Here is a 20,287-nt window from a genome sequence, read left to right as displayed (position 1 = left end):
GTTAAGAACGATGGCAAGAGAGAGAGAGAGGGAGAGAGAAAGAGAGAGAGAGAGAGGGAGAGAGAAAGAGAGAGAGAGAGAAAGAGAGAGAGAGAGAGAGAGAGAGAGAGAGAGAGGAAATAAGAGTTGCCAAGTTGATAAGTGTAAGAAAATAACATAAAATAAAAGAAAGATAGAAAAATTTTTGATAAGGATAATAATAATAATAATAAGGAGGAATATTTTCATGGTAGTTATAAACGCAATGATAAGTAATAAATAGTAATAAATAGTTACAATTATGTTATTCTTAGGTTGTTTTCAGTATGATTTATTAATTATTTTATATTAATTAAAAATCTTTTTACGTGTTAATGTTTTTCCTATTTAAAGGTAAAATAATGTTGAAATCTTCAAAGACGCACAAAAACAAATTCGAACGAAATCAAATGGACGAGTTTAGCATGGAATTTCCTGATCTTGGAAACTTGAAGAAAATAAAGTAGGCGCCTCACATGAAATAATTTCATTCGATTATTATTATTATTATCCAGTTTAAAAAATTACTTTTAACTTACTTTTAGCTTTTAAACTTTTAAATTACTTTCAACTGTTATCCCGAATTTCGTTACAAAAATTAGAAAAATAATGACCTAACAAAATTAAGTATTCATGAAAAACATTTTTCAGTTTAACGAGTAGTCAAACCGTCAAACATTTCATCAAAGTTCTCGAGTTATTTTTTTTTCCAACGCCTATTAATAATGAAAATTAAATGTTACAAATGGTTAACTAATGAATAATTAATTTATTCAATTATTGAAAATGTTTCCTAACTGTCTCGAACAGGATTGGCCACGATAATGCCGGTTTGGGCGGAGCTTGGTATCTAGAGAAGGTCGAGGTCATAAATTCAGCTAATCAGAAACGTTGGAATTTTTCGCACTACAGATGGATTGGTAAAAAAGATGACGATGGAAGATTGGAGCATGAGATTTACGCCGATGAAGCTGACGATGGTGGTGGTGGTGGTGGTGGTGGTGACAAAAAAAATAGCGGAGCCCCAAAAGGAGATCATGATGGAAAGAAAAACTCTAAAAAGGATTTGAAATATTTTGAATAATTATCATTTTTTGGATTATTTTTGGCCCAAATTTTTCATCTTGTAATTTTTTGTAAACCTTCTATATTAATTTTACATTCTCGGATTCTACATGTTTACATTTTCAAACTTTTAAATTATAAATATTTACACATTTAATTATTTAATATATATATATATATATATATATATATATATATATAAAACGTTGCATTCTGTGATTTTAAAACGTAGCCTTGCCAGGATTTAGCTGAATAAATGTTTCTCATTTTTCATTCATCAATTAATTTAAAAATTTTGCTCATCTCAAACTGAGCATACAACAAAAATTGACCCGTGTGACTGATCCAAGCTGACATCCAAATATTCCAGGTAAATTACTAGCGTGAAAAGTTCTAAAAAACATTTTTCTATCTCAGGTTACTCAGTAATGTTTGTAAAGTGCAGAGCGCGGCTTCGGCCGTGTACAACTAACTTACCTCTACAAACACCACGCAAAGTATCCGTAGTTGTATCGGCAAGATGGGGAGGGCATCGGTGACTTCGGAATGTGCCGTAAGATTTGAGGGGGCTCATTACAATCAGCTGAAACTGACAATCATGGTATAATAATGAGTTTGATGCAGTATTAGCTCACACCTCTAAAGTCCAAACTATGATCAAGAAGATGAAAATCTCAATGATTGTGAAACACGTTGAAGTTTATTATGTTTAAAATATAAGATGGCATAATTGTTGAATACCCCACGCAAACGTGTACACACACACTCACGCTTACACACACACACACACACACACACACACACACACACACACACATACATACAATTAACGACAAATCAAAGTGTTAATCCATTTGTTACTTGATGTTTGACGGTTCAGTGTCACTCATCATGTTTTGGTTTTAACATACATACATAATTCGATAATAATCTTTAGGTTATTCTCATGCTGATAAATATAATGGCAACCTTTGCACATTATACACATTCTAATACCATACACTAAGCTATCAATAAATGTAACTAATTAGAATAGTAAAATAATTAAACTTCGACGTGTGTGTAATTCGTAAAATGAAGTTACAACCATTTTTATTAGTTTAAGTATTAATTCAACAATTCCTAATATTTCCTCAAACCTGGTTTAATCATTATCCAACAGTTAACTTCAGACTCTATAATTGGAAGACTTGCTACTTTCCATTTCGCTGGTTTTCATTTTACTCCGAATGAAAAACATACGTACTAATTAATAAATACTATTACAAACATAAATATCATGAAAATCTTATCGTTGTGGCTCTTGAAATGTTGTAAACTTATTTTATTTTTTGTCGAGAAAAGATCTTCTTTGTATCGCATAAACTACTGTTCCGACTCCGATTTCAATGATTTCTCAACTTCTCGGTTAAAAAAAATACTTGCTCGTGATGTATTCGTTTCTATTTCGATTGTTAACTTTTGTCCTTCTATAGCCTAGTTTGTCCTTTTTTTAGCCTACGATAATTATATCATGCTTGAGTTGGAATGTTTCTGAACAGGTAAGCAGCCTTCCATTAATTACCATGCACCTGTGCATTTGTTCCGTACCGAATGTATAGTTTCTGTTTGAAGTTTCTGTTTTCCCAGGATCAATTGATATATAATTAATTATTATTTAAATTAATTAAACTTCGATATGTGTAACTATGTGTATATATTTATAACTTCGATATTAACTTTAATTTTTTATTATTAATCTAATTTATTACAACCATTATTAAGTCCCTACATTTAAATCGAATTTTTTAACTACTTAAAAATCATTATTAACCGAACTAAACTATCCGTTGTAGCAAATATATTAAATAATGCTATAGTCTTCACGGCAACCTATCTTAATCCACATTGCGTAATAAAGTCGTTACAAATCTTAATTCCCATTGCATAATAAAACCTATCTTAATTCACATTGCGTAATAAAATCTGTTCGTAATGAATTGATCATTGCCCTGTATTCTCTGAAAACTTGTATATAAGCAGAAAAAAATGAAAAAAAAATTCAGTTTGGTAATTTGTCTCTTTTGTCAACTTGTTTTTTCTCTTATATTCTTCAAAGCTGTTATGGATCTAGTCAACAATCCTACGTGCATGTCTTTAATGTCGTCGTTAGCTAACGATTTTTTAGAAAAATGGAAAAAGAAGGAAAACGATTTTAAACTGCAAAGCTACGAGAAATTTTTAAGACTGAATAGTTCCAGCTTATCAGAAGGTGATGAAGAGGGCATCAAACGTGTAATTGATTTGATGCGATGTTCCGAAGATAAGGAACAAGAAATACTTCGGACGTTTTGCGAAGAAATAGATTTGGATTTGGCTTTGAGAGTTCAAAATTTTTATCTGGACGAAGCTGATGACAAATACGATGGAACTGGAAGACAAACATCTTATTTCTACATGTTCGTACATGGAACATTTATGAAAGGTGCAATAGAGTACTTCGACAGGTTCTCAGATCATCTGACCTATCCTCCATTCAGAAAATACATTCTTCCATACTACGAGGGCAAATTCCTTCACAGTGAATCCTGATATGCAGAGAAAACTTCCTTGCAAAGGCATGCGTGTTGAAATTATCGTGCCAGCACGTCTTTCATAATGATTGCGCGAAACGGTGGTTGGAAGAGAAGACGAGCTGTCCTCTCTGCAGGCACTTTGTAATCGTCGATGCGACAGTCGAGGTGTCAATACGAGTACACACGATGAGGGATGGATCCCAAAAATTGTCCTTGACATAACGACAGAACCTCGAGAACTTTGATTTTTATTTTTTAACGTGACTTTATTTTAATTAACATGTATATATTTTCGTAAAATGTAAATATAAAATTGTAAAATTGTTTAACTCTATAATAAATAAATGTTCAAACAACAAATAGCGTTGGTGTTATTAGAAAGGACAAATTTTAAACTAAATATATGCTTGCCGTTTCGCAAATATAATAAACATAATGCATTGAATTTAAACATTCGTGCCGTTAAACAGTTAACGATATTTATGCGAATTTAGTACTTGAATATAAAGAAGTAGTCAACAGAAACCTCACTGATGCTTAATTTATTCTATATTCTATCCATTAATTTAAGTAAAGTCTTTAACTCTGCTGCTCGTCTAGTTGCTCATGCCCCTTTCTTTTCTCATATATCTCCATATCTTGTTCTCTTGCACTGGCTACCTATAAAATATAGAATAATTTTTAAAATTTGCACATTTATGTAGAAGTCACAACTTTTACTAGCCTTTTTTCTGGAACTCTCTACCTCCTTCTCTGGCTACTCCACCCCTTACGAAGTTCAGAACGGATCTCAAGACCCATCTGTTTGCAAAATTTATTGATGAGCGCTGTTAACATTGCGAAATAGCGTTTATAAACTAATTGATTGATTGAAGTAAATTTGAACTGCTTTTCAATATTAATATTATATAGACTGGTAGAAACAAATGAACTATTTCTATAAGGGTCTTTCAGCTGTTTCTCAAATGCAAATACTGAAAGTACTGAAGTGTACGATTTTGCTGTAAAAATAAAAAACTGTTTTACCGGTAACTTGAATATATTTTATATTACAGAGTTTTGATAATAAGATTGATTTTTGTACAAAACCAAAATATATTTTGTAAATTTTCATTTATTTCAGCCAAAGAAACTTGTATTTTTAAAGTATAATCGATAACAAACCAAATTTTTTGTATGCAAAACCATTCAGTTAACGGAATAAAATACAAATCAATACCATTATATTCGTGTAAGTATAGCGCTAGAAACCCGTTAACCGTGTTCATCACTGTTTATTATATTAAGCAGTGGTGTAAATCTCCATTAAACAAAAAAAATTGATTTTCACGATTATTAGTCATAAGTTTTAACTTACAATTTTCATCAAACTTCGTATCTTTCATACAAAGTTTCACGATTAAAGTTTATTTTCTTTTTTTATTAACAGTTGTAATTAAGATTGCGACGTTTCTTACTGCACAGCTCACCGTTGTTAACCCTTAATAATTAAAACTAAAATAAATAATTATTCATTTTTGTAAACGATCTTGATATTTCAAAAGATGGGGGACAGGAAAGCAGAATTAGAACGGAAAAAGAAAAAACTTGAAGAGATGAGATTGGCAAGGAAGACAAAGCAAGAGGTTCAATGAGTGAATAGTTGATTAATTCAATTATTGAATGGATGAATGAATGATTGATTGATTGGTTAATTAAATGAATTTTAGGTTGATTGATTTGTTGATAATTATCAAGTTTTCATTAAATGATTGTGGTGATGTTTTAATTAAGATACACTCATTAAATTAAAATGTACATAACCCAGAAAATGAATTACTGAATATTTTTTATACTGGGTGGGTACATAATAAAATTTAAAAAAAAATTAATACAAATATATAAAATATTTTGAAATATTTTTATTGATTGAAAGATTAGTTGTGTGTGATTATTATCATTCATTTCTTTGGCTTTGATTAAGAACCAGAAACTTTTTTATAGGGTGCATATGGAATGTTTTTAAATTTCTTTTGAATGCAACTGGTATTGATGGTTGTCATTCATTTTCTCGAGTCTGATCAAAAACCAGACACTTATTTATAAGCTAAATAATCCCCCAAAAAATATAATTCCTAATCATTTGTATATAGTGTGCATATAGAATATTTGTTATTTTTCTATTTGATTAAAATTAAATTGTTTAGGTTTTATATTGGTTGCAGTTGTCTGGCATTATTAAAAATTCACTCATTCACTCATAAGCTATATTCATGATCTCAGATTATCAAATGTTAGATCTTTTTATTAAATGGCATATATGGTATTTTATTATGATCATTTCATTTATTATTGATTCTAACAGCGTTGTAACGTTGCATTATTCATAAAAATATTTTTATCAATTATGAAGTTATTTTAATTGTATGGAAAAAAAAGTGTTTTAAAACATCATATAGATGGATGGTCCCCAATGAATCTAATACTAATTTCAAAATATACTATCACATTTCTATAATGTATTTGTGTATTAGTAATTGCACTTTAGCTCATTCTATATACATACTTTGTAAGTTATAATAAATAAAAATTATAGACATTTGTTTTATTATTATTATTATTATTATTAATTATAACATCTAATTATTCTAATTATAATTGATTATTAATATCAAGAGTGAATGATTTCAACATGACAATATTTAGCTTTTAAAATATAAATGTAACATTATTTAAAATATGAATAATAAAAGATAAATTAAAATATAAATGAATAACTTGCATGTCTAATCGGTCAGAACGTTGATGTTGGGGGTCATAGCAATGGCCAGCTGGCACCTGGTCCAAAAGACTTAAGATCTGAAACAGATGAAATCCTCAAAAACCTTGGGATACCACTAGGTTCATTGAATATTTTGGATTTGAAAGGCTGTTTATCTAGATAAATAAATACTTTCTGTACCCTATTTGTATAATAGTTTATATATAATGTCATTTCAAATTTTTTAGAGGTAATTTTGGTGATATTTTAAATGTACAATCATATAGTAATACACTGATTAATACACTGTTTGATAATATCTCATTAACTATGGTTTGTAGTTTCATATTGATAATTTTTACGTAATTAAAAAATTATGAATTGAATTATGAAACCCTGGTTGGATTTAATTTTTACATCATAATTTGAAATAATTTCAAACTCAAAATCAGAATGGACATAATTATCTATTATGATTAATTTGGTAATTTATTATTATTATGATGATTATTATTATTAATATTATTATTATTATTATTAAACAGCTGAGACGACGAATTTGCTGCAGAGAAGCACACCAACAGCAGCTGATGAGTTAGCAGTAGCTGAGGGATCAATAACTAACCAAGACCAACTCAATCTGTTAGCCATATTTACTTATTTATTTATTCAACCAAGCCTAGCAATCAGAACTACTGTGTATGTATAGTAATGTATGTTTGTGTGAGTGTTTGTGTGTGTGTTTGTGTGTACACGCGCGTGTGTTGTTTTATTTTTCTGCTTCTGTAAGTGTTTAGTATGTTCTTTCATGTACCTAGTTGCATGTTTGTTTATGTCTTTATTTACAGTTTGGTTGATTGTCAGTTTAAGCGTAATTATTGATGAAAATAATGTATAAATATAAATATAGATATATATACATACATATATATACATATATATATATAAATATATATATATACATATATATATATATATATGTATGTATATATATATATATACAGAAAAAGACATATATATATATATGCATATATATATATGTCCTGGTTATGACATTAAACTGACCCTCACTGCCTTGTGAGCGATGTTGGATCATCAAAGGCTAGGCCCACCGCTTATAACTGTGGTTGCGTAAGGAAGGGCGTCCTGGATATATATATATATATATATATTACAATATTCTATAAATTCTACCGAAAAACCGTCAAAAGGGGCAATCATGTCAACAGCATACAAGGTAGATGAAGCTATTCTTAAGCATATCATCAATAAAAATGTCACACCAACCAACCCAAATAGTAAAGTTAAACTCCGAATTTATTACAACAATAAAAAGACGTCTCACCTAATACTGAAAAACAACTGCAGTCCTAGAGATAACTAGAGATAGAGTTAAAGCGTAATCACGTAATATATGAATTTAATTTCCCCTTTGACGGCTGTGCACGTCAACATGACTCATATATCGGGATTACTACTACCTCACTGACTAGAAGGCTTACGATGCATAAACCGAGTGGTGCTATCAAATCTCATTTGGACTCAACACACTCAATCACAATTAGCCGTGAAATCCTCGACAGCAACACCAAAGTAATATACCAGAACAGCAACTACACGCATCTTAAAATTGCAGGAGCAGTCCTAATCGACATCAATAAACCAAAAATAAATATACAGCAAAAAATGACAACCTAGCATCGTAAATAGTGACAAAGAAGAATATGATGCTATCGATGAAGAAAAGGAGACCAAAAAAGATGACCAGCCAATTAAGAAACCTGACACCTAATTCGCATCAAAGTTCAATTTTACAACACCAAAGTTAATTTTTACAACGTCAAAGTTAATCTTGACAAAGTCAATATTTCCCTATATTTCCCTAACAAGGAGCACTGACGATGATTCATTCGGAATCGAAATATGGGCTTATTTGCAGCATGAATTCGAAAAATAAGTTTATTTTGAATTTTAATAAACTAAACGTTCACCAAAAAACTTTAGTGAGAAAAATCGAAAAAACGAACTACAAACATATTAACGCCAAGCATTCGGTAGAATTTATAGAATATTGTAAAAATTATGGTCTATTACCAACATATATATATATATATATATATATATATATATATATATATATATATATATATATATATATATGTATGTATGAAGGTGTCTTTGTGTACTTGTATCTAGATGCACATGTAAGTAGTGTTTGTTTATGCTTACATTCATTTGGCCAAACTAATAAATAGGTAGGATATGAAACTTAAAATTATTTCACCCACCACAAACCAACTTGGAGACATTGAATCAAACACAAACTAATCAGCAGCACCTTATCGTGAGAAGCTCCAGTTGGGCTCCATCCAGAGTGCATTTTTCATTTCATAACTGTTGAAATGTTGAACATTTACTAGAGTATGGATGGTAAAGTAGGATATATAATATTGGTTAAAAAAGGAATGTCCCATGTTATTGATCAAGAATGTTGTCTATAGCAATGTATAACGAAGTGTATTGTACTATCTTTTTGAGTGTTTGTATACTAAAAGTACTTGTTTGTGTATGTGCATTAGTAAGTGCATATTTTTTCCACCTAAACTACATTGTTGTTTACTTGTTTGAGTAAAACATCTTCATATATTTATTTGAAATGCATGCGGTATAGTATAGATACATGTATGTCTTTGGATGCATGGACATCACCAAATGTTGTAACAACTATGAATAATTTAATTACATCTCAAATAAGAGTTTTTGAAGTTGCAAATTTAGTTAGCATTTGAAATATGTTAACACACACGTAGGATTACTGCTTTTGATAACTGGCTTTGATATTTGACTTTGATTGCAGTGGAACGAAGAGGAGCTCAGTGCTGACGATCTCTAAGGTCACCCAGACAAACATACCCCCAAAAGATTTGGTGCAGTACAATAAGGAGACCCAGACCAGCAAGGAGCAAGTTGATAAGGAGTGTAAGTTCCTGTGGAAATTATTTTCCATTCAATTTTCACAGTTTTTTTTGTTTTTCAATATTTTTTTATAATTTTTTTTTAGAATTTAGTGCTTGACAGTTTAATTTCTGTTAGTGAGTTTTGAAAATAAATAAATAAATAAAACAAATAAAAAAAGGGAAATTTCTTATAAACACAAACTTTTTACTCAATTACAATACTGTAACACGCAGGTGGGATTTTATTTTTTATTCTCTGCAAGCATTCACCACATAAACATAAGGGGATTGACAAATATTTCACCATTCAAAATGATTCAGAGCAAGCAGTGTATGAAACAAATTGAAACAAAAAAAAGTTTATTGATCAACTGTAGTGTTTGTTCATTCATTCATTCGTTATTCAACATCTCCACTGCCTATCTATCTATAACTAGATGTTGTTGGTGAACATTGAAGTTATTTATTCATTTAACACAGTGCGATGTTTTGAGTTCATTTTTTGCAGTAGTAGTAAGTAGGTAGAGTTTAATTATTTTTATTAAATTTATAAATATTTTATTTTTAAAAATATTTTTATTTTTCTAAACAAAATATTACATCAACACTGTTACGTCATCAGAATCAGCCCAGTCAGTTACCTAGTCATCGGCGTATTTAGTTTTTTCATATTCTCGATGTAGGAATATTAGGATATATTATCATATATCTTGATTCAACATGCATTGGATATATTATGACAATTTTTAAAGTGTAGATCATTTCTTTCTGTTAAAAATAACTGATATTTTTATGGAAATCGTTGAATTTGTCAAATTTGAGTAAAAAATTTAAACTTTTTTCATTATTATTGTTCCACTTAATAGGTTTTTTCTCTTTCTCTATATATTATATATATTATCAATGACTGAATTTCTGTTATCATCATCATTATATTGTTATCAATTTGTAATTCTTCATAGTTATTATTATTTTCATTGTTATCTGATGTAATTGTGTTTTATTTTTGCATTTTTATTAATAATATTATATTATTGCTATTATCACTTATTATTTACATTAATATTATTATTATTACCATTATTATTCCACAATTTTCCAAAATTCTTTCTATCATTTCATAATTTTAAATTAAAAAAAATTGCAATAATCCACTAAAGCTCGACATCTTGATTACTACGGTGAGTCGGATATAGTTTGTTGCTCTATCCAGAAACAAAATGATGATGATGACGATGCTGATGATGGTGATGATGGTGGCTCTCATCATAATTCATTTCAATGATTTTTCATCATTTTCGTTCAGTAGATTATTATTATTTATTATTATTTATTATTATTATTGTTATTTATTATTTTTGTTATTTTTTCATTTTGGTTTGTTTGTAATCTTTTGTTTTCCAGCGGTAGTTTGTAGTTCTAGATTTCTCCAATTACTAATTATTATTATTTTTTCTTATTATATTATTATTATTATTATTATATTGTTATTATTATTATTGTTGTTGTTATCTACTACCTCTACATTATTATTGTAACTTCTAATCTTTTTTTAATGGTAAAATATTAATGCGGGTGGTACAATGATGAGGATATGGTTTTCGTCTTAATCATTCGTCTTCATCGTCACCTTCGTCTTCATCGTCACCTTCGTCTTCATCATCATCATTCTTACTGAGGCTACAACGGTTTTTTCTTGGCCCTGTCTATAGTGATAATGATGAAACGGTGAATGATTAACGGTTAATTATCATTATTGTTATTATTATTATTGTTATTATTATTATTATTTTTTGTGGCTGTGATTGATCTTACCTGGTTATGTTATGCCATTGGTATGTGTTCTTTCATGCTAATGTTAGCTTCTGTAGTAGTGGTGTTAATATTGTTGCTAGTTGCAGCTGCAGATGGCTATTTATTGTTTTGTTATATTTATTTATTTTATTTTTTTTATATTATTTATTTATTATTAATAATTTATTATTATTATTTTTTTTAAATCTTGACCTTCCAAGAAAAAGCAACATTGCATATATGATGGTTGAGTGGTTGCTATGAATGAGGGCACAGAGGTAGCTGTGAACATGTAGCAATTATTTGAACATGAATGATGATTACAGAAATACAGATGTGATGACGTTGGATGATGATGACGATGTTGTATGATAACCGATGATGATACTACATTGCTGGTTGTGTGATATATTCTGGTGATGATGATGATGATGGCTAGGATGATGACGATGATACGGGGATGAATGTGTAATGTTTGTTTGGATAATTGTTGTGATGACGATATGATAGTGAGGGTCATGATATGGTGTTGTTTAAGATGAATGGTGATTGTGATGTGAATTATAATGACCGTCTTTATGTTTTGCTTTGGACAGGCATATTAATCTGCCTTTGAAAGCTGTTTGTTTAGAACATGCATAGATCTTTCTTTCTCTAGTGCCTAACACTCAAATATCCATTGTCGTTATTCTTATCCATGCTAATGATAATATTTTTATCATTATCTTGCTTGTTTTTGATATTTTTTATTTTTATAAGTTTTCAGCTGTTGTGATAGTGGCTAGTATTGGTTAAGGTTTGGCGAGTCAGCTGTATATATGTATAGCTATGAACTTGAATTTGCTTTAGTTTTTAGCAATGAGCGTCAGTTTGGGATATGGTTTTTTCTTGAAATTTATGTGCATGCCTATGTCATTGTATACGTGTTTGCTTTTGTTTGCGTTTGCGTGTGTAGATTTTGTATAAACTTTCTGTAAAAGCTGTATGGATAATTGTTTGTTTTTGTTTGTTTGTTTGTTTGTATGTTTGTATGTATGTTTGTATGTATGTATGTACAATGTAGGTTTGTGCTTAAGTTTGTGAGTGTTTAATTTCTTAATATTTTTTATTTAAGACCATCCCTCAAAATTTACATGAGAAATTTCAAATGTGTGAATATTTTTGTGTGCAGTGCCCTTCGCAAGCTTCAAATATTTAGCATCCATATTATGAATTCTTTTGTATCAATGACATAATAGTGAAACACCGTTGTTATTCCGGTAGTTATGTTCTTGTAGAAAATGCTAGTGTACTAAATAAATATTGGCTGTTATCAGAATAACTAACTTTCCACGGCAATGAAAACCAACTCAAAGTTTTGTGTTTGTGGGAGTTTTCCATTTTTTGCTAACATATCACAAAGTTTCAGTTTTGCAAAAGCTCTAATAATAGTGTAATAACACATTGGCAAAATTTGAAATGACAAGTTAATTATAAAACCTGAGTTGACACTTTTATTTGTTCTGGATACATTAAACGAACTGGAGAGTTCTGCCGTTAAGAGATCATTATAAAAGACATCGTTCATTATGACGCATGATTGATTATTTGAATTTCTTCTGAGTAGTTCAGTGAAGATGGTTCTACTTTTACGAGTATTTGATTAGTGACGTCGTCACATGCGTGTTCATTAATGCACATTACACTGTTATAAAAACAGAACTGTGACCGCATTTTTAATGTGGCATAACATTAAAAGAAATACTTTCACCCCCCCATCTTCTCCAACATGCTCCCTCTTTATGGCTGGCTTCACCAGCCCGGCACAGTAGCTCGTATGGTTCTCCTAAGTTCATCAACTCTCATCTTGAGTGGGATGGTGACGATTTGGGGATTTCCGCAGGTAAGATTTGGGATTTTCCAGCTGGTTGTTTTTTTGTTTGTTAGTTTTAGGTTGATATCTTCTTTCAGTTAATTAAGTTAATTCCGGTTTTCTTTTATTGGGATCTTAGTTCGCGTGATTTTAGTTCCTGGGATCTGGATTGGTGAAGCTCTTTTTGATGAGAGGTTTGCGTTAGTAGATTATTTTTAAATTCGGGGACTGGTAGAGTGCAAATTTTGAATGTTAGGCATATTTTTCAACGTTTTTTGTTATTTTGTTTTGTCTATTTTAAATTTTTTTCTTTTTGTCCCTATTTGTGTTATTATTAGTTGTATGTAGGCCCATCGTTTCAATCTTCTTGCCTGGATTCTAGTTGCTCTGAAGTAAGAATTGAAACTTAATTCAAAATATGTCAGCCCTTTATGTGTTGAACTTTCTAATATTATTTAATGATAATAACAAAGTGTTGTGTTTATATTAGGATGGGGCACAGGAAGACATAATTGAATTGCTGGTTTAAGCAACAAACGAGGATGGCTATTCTTACAATCACCTGATGATTTGTAAATTTTTTGTATCGCAGTCCAGTAACTAATTAGTATAATGCCAAATCATTTGGAAAGATCTTCTGTTTTGTTATGTCTGTCATCTGCAAATTTTTGACGAAATAAACAAGTTCTCTTTCTGTCTCTGAAAATATTTATACATGGAATATCACACTTTGCATATTCCATGAAAAAATAATGTGCTACACATTCATACATTCATCAGTTGATGTCATTTTTGTTAGAATGGAGATTATTTTTTTATATAATTATTTTTAATTTTTACGATCTATATTATTTTTTGTTTACATTTTTAAATGTGCATCTGTTTGTTTCACATGCATGAATAGATGTTTGTGATTAATAATGTATGTTTGTGATTGTGTGTGTCTGAGTGTGTTTGTGTGCGTATGTGTGTGAGTTTTTGCTGCAATGTTTGTAGGTTGTTTGACGCATGTTGTTTAGAGTTGATTCATTTTTTTATCTGTTGTTTTATTTTTTTCTTCGAACTAATTAATTATAATTATATATGTAAATAATTTTTTTGAATCAAATAAAACTTTTTTAATTATTATTTTATTTTAATTTATTATTATTATGATCATTGCTATGTTGAGGTTTTAAGCATCTATTCATCTTGTTGTTATGGGCTAATAGTTCATGTTCAGTGGAGCTTTGAACATTTTAAAAGTAGTTTTAATGTTTATTCAGTTCTGGGGTTTTTGTTTGTTTGTTTGCTTGCTTGTTTGTTTGTTTGCTTGTTTGTTTGTTTGCTTTTTTGTTTGTATGTATGTACGTGTGTGTATATAATTTGTTTTTCTTTATTGTAGTTTGTATGTTTTCATTTTGTTTCAGTTATTTTTATTTTTAATTGTTTATTATTATGATTAATAGCTGTGTAAAATTTCAAAAGATCGTTTGATATTTTTTGAAATTCACATCATTATTTTTCTAATTTTATTATTATTATTTTGATTTATTATTATTATGATTATTATTGCTATGTTGAGGTTTTGCATTTGCCATTAATGATGATGGTGATGATAACTTCTATCATTTAAAATTCAACCATTACTTCATTGTTATCATTCTCGTTATTATTATCATTATTATTACTATTTTTATTATCATTTTTATTATTATTATTATTATTATTATATTGGCTCTCATCATTATCAGCTCTTAGTGAGTCATAGCTTCAATCAATAATACAGCGCCATGATATTTGTTGAAGCTATTCTAGTGGTTATTATTTTAACTACGACATCATCGCCTATATCCCTGGAGAAGCATTTTGTTATCATATCATCGCCATCATTGTGTTGTCATCTTTATAATCACTGCATCGTTTTAATGACATTTACGTTTCTATAATTGAATTCTTTATCATTTTTCATCATTACTCTTCTAATTTCTGGCATTCGAAATCATTTTCATCGGCTTATCTCTTGTCACATCATGCTATTATCGCATTGTCTTATTCTTTTAACATCTATTCATTTATCACGTCACATGATCGTCACATCAAATTCTTATCACATCACAAGTTATCGCGTCATATTATTATCATTTTATCATCATCCCATCGTCACTTCATGATCATCCTGAAACAAAAATCTGACGACGTGATATTGCAGAGCAGCATTTAAAAATGACCAACACATAGCATTAACCTACCTTGATTCAGATGAGGACGGCGAGTCATCTGAGCCAGGTGGCGTCGACGCTGCTTCCCAGCCATCGACCATCGCGAAGCAACAGGCACATGGTTCAAAAGCGCAGCAAGCAGGAGGAGAAGAGGTGGAAAAACATTTGGAAGAAAAGCCAGGTGAGTGAGTGAGTGATGATTTTGGAGATCGTGTTTATTGTGGCTTATTTAGTATTGGGATAGATGTGCTGTTAGTTTTTCATTTCTTATTGTGTTAAATAAATATTGGTTTTTTTAATTATTTTTCAGTCTTTCACATTCTTATCATCATCTCAATCATAATTATCATCTCTCTAATTATCTTCTTTCCCATCGTCATCCAGTGATAAGAGAGCTGACAGAGGAGCAGTACAAGACGATTGTCATGTCTGAAGACTTTCAGAGCTTCTTTAGCAGAGCCACAAACATAATGGAGAGAGCATTGGAGGAAAATGTCGAGTGTGATCTGTTCACTGACTATCGAGGAATTGAGGATGGAGATGATGATAGGTTGGTTGGTCGTTTGACATCATCGTCGTTATATCATCATCGTCGTCGTCATCATCATCATCCATCGGTGGTGATAACGATATGAAATGGTGATGATTGTTACATGAATGAATGGACGAACATTTTTTTAAGTAAAATATACTAAAGAATAATACTATTAAACAGCAGATTTCTTAAGACCAAGTAAAACAAAATTGTCTTTTTTGGGCCAGCGTGATTACTGGTGAAGATAATGATGAGATTAATTTTATTTGCGGTGGTTTTATCATCTCATCACCTGTAGAAAGATATGATGATGTTGTAATATTCATTTAATTTTATGAGCCTTTGTGCCGATGTTAAATTCTAACGAGACGACAGTGATTTATATAAGGAAAATGAAGGTGATTACTAATGGTGATTATTGTGATGATGATGAAAGTGATGAATTTAACAGGCGATTGACCGAAGGCGAGCAAGTAAAGCTGAATAGAAACTTCTCAAATGAAAGGTGGTCTAAAAATAGAACCGTCACCTCTCTTGATTGGTCAGATCAGGTAGATCAATGTCTCTACATTCACGCATACATAAATAACTGTGTGGCTGATTGATTGAGTTGATAAACTTATCATATGATTGATTGATTCATCCATTCATTCATTGACAAACTGGTTGATGCTATATTGAAAACGAAGAAGAAATTAACTATATGTGTATGTATTTACAAACTGCGCATATCTGTATATATGAGTCTCATGATCTTATCACATTCATTGTATGTATATATTATATGTTAACATGTTCTATCTAATTTTTACCAACATTTTACGTTAATATGTTAATACAAAAAGGATGGATTTTTTTCCATAGCACACTTCATAGCTAGACTCTAGCTGACTCTAAACAATTGACTCTAAACAATGTAGTCGTCTAAATTGTTGATTGTACGTAAATGACGCAATCAAAACAACTAAAAACAGTACCCGGAGTTGTTGTTGGCCTCGTACAACAACAATGAAAGTCAACCTCAGGAGCCAGATGGCGTCGTATTGGTGTGGAACATCAAATATAAGAAGACCTCCCCTGAGTACGTGTTTCATTATCAGGTTGGCTCTTGCTTGTGTCTCGTTGGGTTGTGTCGTGACATTTTAAGGGTTGATGTTATGACTTTGTTAATCTGGATGTTGAGAGGCTGCTACTTTTTTCGTGTTGTTAGTGATTCATTGATAAAAAATGCTGGCTTTGTATGTATACATATACTTCAGCTCCCAATATCATCTTTCTCATTATCATCGTTGTCCATCGTCATCTTAACCACCTCAGTTATTGTAAATATCATCATCGTAAACAAAATGATTATCATCGTACCCACCGTCGTCATCACCATCATCATCGCCATCACATTCATCATCATCGCCATCATCATCATCATCGCCATCATCATCATCATCGCCATCATCATCATCATCACCATCATCGACAGTCTCCAGTGACATCGGCGTGTTTCGCCAAATTCCACCCGAACTTGGTAATTGGGGGCACGTACTCGGGCCACATTGTCCTGTGGGACAATCGAAGCAACAAACGAACCCCAGTCCAACGCACGCCCATCTCTGCTGCTGTCCACACGGTCAGTTGTTCGTACCACACACACACACGCACGCACGCACTCACACACTTACAAACACATACACGCACAACAGCACCCGGTATATTGCTTGGATGTCGTCGGCTCGCAGAACGCACACAACCTCGCCTCCATCTCCACTGACGGCAAGATGTGTTTCTGGAATCTCGACATGCTCTCTCAACCACAAGTATGCTGGTGATGATGATTGGGAGGTGATAGTGCTATGATGTGGTATTGCACGGCGTGTAATGATACAATGATGATATTATCGTATCTTTGTTTAATTTGTTAACTGTTTTGATTCAACTAACATTGGATTCACTTTATTTTCACCTCCTATTTTTACTTTTACTCAATTACAGAATCAATCGATCGGTCAAACAATCAATCATCAGTCATTCATTCCTAAAAGTAGTCAATCATTTTTTAAACTACTCAATCAATGAACTGATTTTGATTAGTTAAATTAACCAACCGATCATTCAACCAACCTACCAATCAATCAACCGCATAACTCAGGAGACCATGGAGTTACAGCACAAGCAGTCGAAGCAGGCGGCTGCCATGTGCTTCTCGTTTGCATGCTGCGATTCAAATAATTTCGTCCTCGGATGTGAGGAGTGTGTCGTCTACAGTGCTTGCAGGCATGGCAAGTTAGTTACTGGCTGACTGATTAATTAATCAATCAATTAATTAATTAATTAAATAAGAGAGTGATATACTGTTTATTAATTTGGTCATTGGACTTATTGAATGATATAAATTAGATCTGTTTTGAATTTATTAATTTTGCGTGCGTCTGAACCTTTTGTGTTTATAACTAATTTTCCTAACTCTGGATCAACTAAAAAAGAATAAAGCTGTATTTCTAATTTCTATCACTCTACTTTACCGCTCTTTTTTTATAAAATTAATTTTGGGAGTCTATTTTCACAAAGGACAAAATTAACACTAACCCGATATAATTCGATGAAACATTTTCTGCCTTCAGCAAGACAGGTATATTGGACATCTTTGAGGGCCACCAGGGCCCAGTAACCGGCGTCGACTACCACAACAACTCCGGGCCAATTGATTTCTCATCCTATTTCATTTCTTCATCGTTCGACTGGACCGTCAAACTCTGGAATATCAGGGTAGGTTGGATGAGTTATGCGAATATTAAACTAATTATATAAACTAACCTCGTTTACCGACTAATCGCAAGTCACATTAATTCAACCAATCACAAGTCACTTTAATTGACCAATCAGGAAAAAGCTCCCGTCCACTCATTTGAAGACAACAGTGAATACATTTATGATGCAAAATGGTCACCGATCCATCCTTCGATATTTTCTACTGTGGATGGTTCTGGAAGGTTGGATCTGTGGAATCTCAATAACGATACAGAGGTCCGTATCGTCACACCACCATCACCATCATGTTACATCATTATTACGTCAAATCATCATCACATTATACCAACAGGCTCCAACAACTTCGACAATGTTGGAGAACGGCAGAGCAGCTAACAAATGCAGCTGGCATCAGTCCGGTCTGCACATCGGCATCGGCGATGATGAGGGCGGCGTTCATATCTATGACGTTTCAGAGGTAGGCTGCTTGCTTGCTTTGTTGTATAGCTGTCTGCATGGCTGGCTGATTCGTTGGTCAGCTGGTTGGTCAGCTGGCTGACTAATAGCTAGCTAGTTAGCCAGTCGGTTTATGTAAAGATAGATGTGATGATAAAAATGATAATCTGGTAATAAATTTCACAATGTTGTTGGTGATACTATAGTGATAATGATGTGATGATTGTGCTACTGTCATCACCATACAAAATATTTCATCAGTAAACAAACATCTCATCAGTATTTTTATTTACTAAGTAACCATGATTCTTATTAATGTCTACCAAATTAAATTCAACCATAAAATCATCCCAACCAATCACAACAGTCCTTAGCAGCCCCGAGATCAGATGATTGGTCGAAATTTTCGCACACCCTGCAAGAGCTGAAGCAAGACCAGATGGAGCAGAGTGACGATCAGAAAAACCTGCTATTCCAACAGTCCCTATAAAAATTATCATCATTATTCTTTACGCTTCTAATTATTATCATCGCCATCTTCATCGTTATAATAATATCTGTAGTAATAATAATAATATCATATTAAAATTATGATAATAATAATTATTATTATTGTTTTTAATTATTAATAATGCTGGCTCTTACCTTTTTTTTATGGCAATCATTGTCTCTTTATCAAATTACCAAAGAATTATAATTATGCGGTAGGTAATATTAGCGCCGAAAAAAAAGATTTTCTTAAATCATTTTTATTTTAAATCTAATTGTAAAAAAAATAGTTAACATTTTCAATTGGTTTTCAGTTTTAAATATTTTTAATGTTCTAATTTAACATTGCTACAGTTTACTGTTTAATCATCCAGCCATCCGTGTTTTATTTATTTTATTTCGTTTTGCTAATAAGAAATAAATTTAAATAAAAAATATGTAAAAAAAAATACTTTGTCACCACTCACTGACTACTCAATTAATTATAATTAAGAGTACAATTGATTAATGATGTTTATGCATGTCGTAATTGTAGCATTATTATTGTGTATTATATCGAATGCATGTCTTATATATCCATGCATACATACATAGTTCTATCTATTATAGTTGTGTATCTATAATCTGGTAAAGTTAACTTTCATATTATTATCTTTTATTATTGTAAAACCCATTCACTGTAATATTAATGTCCGTTGTGGTTGGTTGGTTGTTTATTAGTTAAACAGAATTACTCACTATGTCTATATCAATCAATGGTTTATTCTTAGACATTCTCAGTTTTTTTTCAATAGTTCGTTTTTGATTTCAGCAGACAGTTAAGAAATGAGATGTACCTACATGAATCTGTGTCAGAAATATGGTAGTGATTTTCATACTTTTA

General features: G+C 31.3%; 3 protein-coding genes across 3 annotated transcripts; all 3 read left to right on the top strand.

Annotated features, from left to right (window-relative positions):
* Window positions 1–428: 428 nt before the first annotated feature.
* On the top strand, window positions 429–1,102 carry HELRODRAFT_164577 (hypothetical protein; the record flags this gene model as incomplete). The annotated part of the gene is made up of 2 exons (XM_009029480.1): window positions 429–481; window positions 829–1,102. The coding sequence occupies 2 exons, from the start codon at window positions 429–431 to the stop codon at window positions 1,100–1,102; spliced, it is 327 nt and encodes a 108-aa protein (XP_009027728.1).
* A 2,084-nt stretch (window positions 1,103–3,186) lies between these two features.
* HELRODRAFT_164576 (hypothetical protein) lies at window positions 3,187–3,654 on the top strand (the record flags this gene model as incomplete). The annotated part of the gene is made up of 1 exon (XM_009029479.1): window positions 3,187–3,654. The coding sequence occupies one exon, from the start codon at window positions 3,187–3,189 to the stop codon at window positions 3,652–3,654; it is 468 nt and encodes a 155-aa protein (XP_009027727.1).
* Window positions 3,655–9,257: 5,603 nt separating this feature from the next.
* Window positions 9,258–20,018, top strand: HELRODRAFT_107931 (hypothetical protein). The gene is made up of 12 exons (XM_009029478.1): window positions 9,258–9,357; window positions 15,202–15,335; window positions 15,578–15,732; window positions 16,169–16,268; window positions 16,692–16,817; window positions 17,195–17,341; window positions 17,415–17,528; window positions 17,861–17,994; window positions 18,333–18,477; window positions 18,595–18,735; window positions 18,812–18,937; window positions 19,283–20,018. The coding sequence occupies exons 3-12, from the start codon at window positions 15,608–15,610 to the stop codon at window positions 19,403–19,405; spliced, it is 1,281 nt and encodes a 426-aa protein (XP_009027726.1). The 5' UTR covers window positions 9,258–9,357; window positions 15,202–15,335; window positions 15,578–15,607; the 3' UTR covers window positions 19,406–20,018.
* The last annotated feature ends 269 nt before the right edge of the window (window positions 20,019–20,287 follow it).

Source organism: Helobdella robusta (assembly GCF_000326865.2).
Source record: "Helobdella robusta unplaced genomic scaffold HELROscaffold_6, whole genome shotgun sequence".
NCBI classification, from domain to species: domain Eukaryota; kingdom Metazoa; phylum Annelida; class Clitellata; order Rhynchobdellida; family Glossiphoniidae; genus Helobdella; species Helobdella robusta.
This window is presented reverse-complemented; position numbering and strand designations above follow the sequence as displayed.

Bases quoted from the DNA above. Each gene is read 5' to 3' on its own strand.
- HELRODRAFT_107931 (XM_009029478.1), top strand. From the start codon at position 15,608: ATGTCTGAAGACTTTCAGAGCTTCTTTAGCAGAGCCACAAACATAATG. The intron at 17,342-17,414 runs GTCAGTTGTTCG...CACGCACAACAG, and splicing joins TCTCTGCTGCTGTCCACACG to CACCCGGTATATTGCTTGGA. The intron at 18,938-19,282 runs GTAGGCTGCTTG...CAATCACAACAG, and splicing joins ATATCTATGACGTTTCAGAG to TCCTTAGCAGCCCCGAGATC.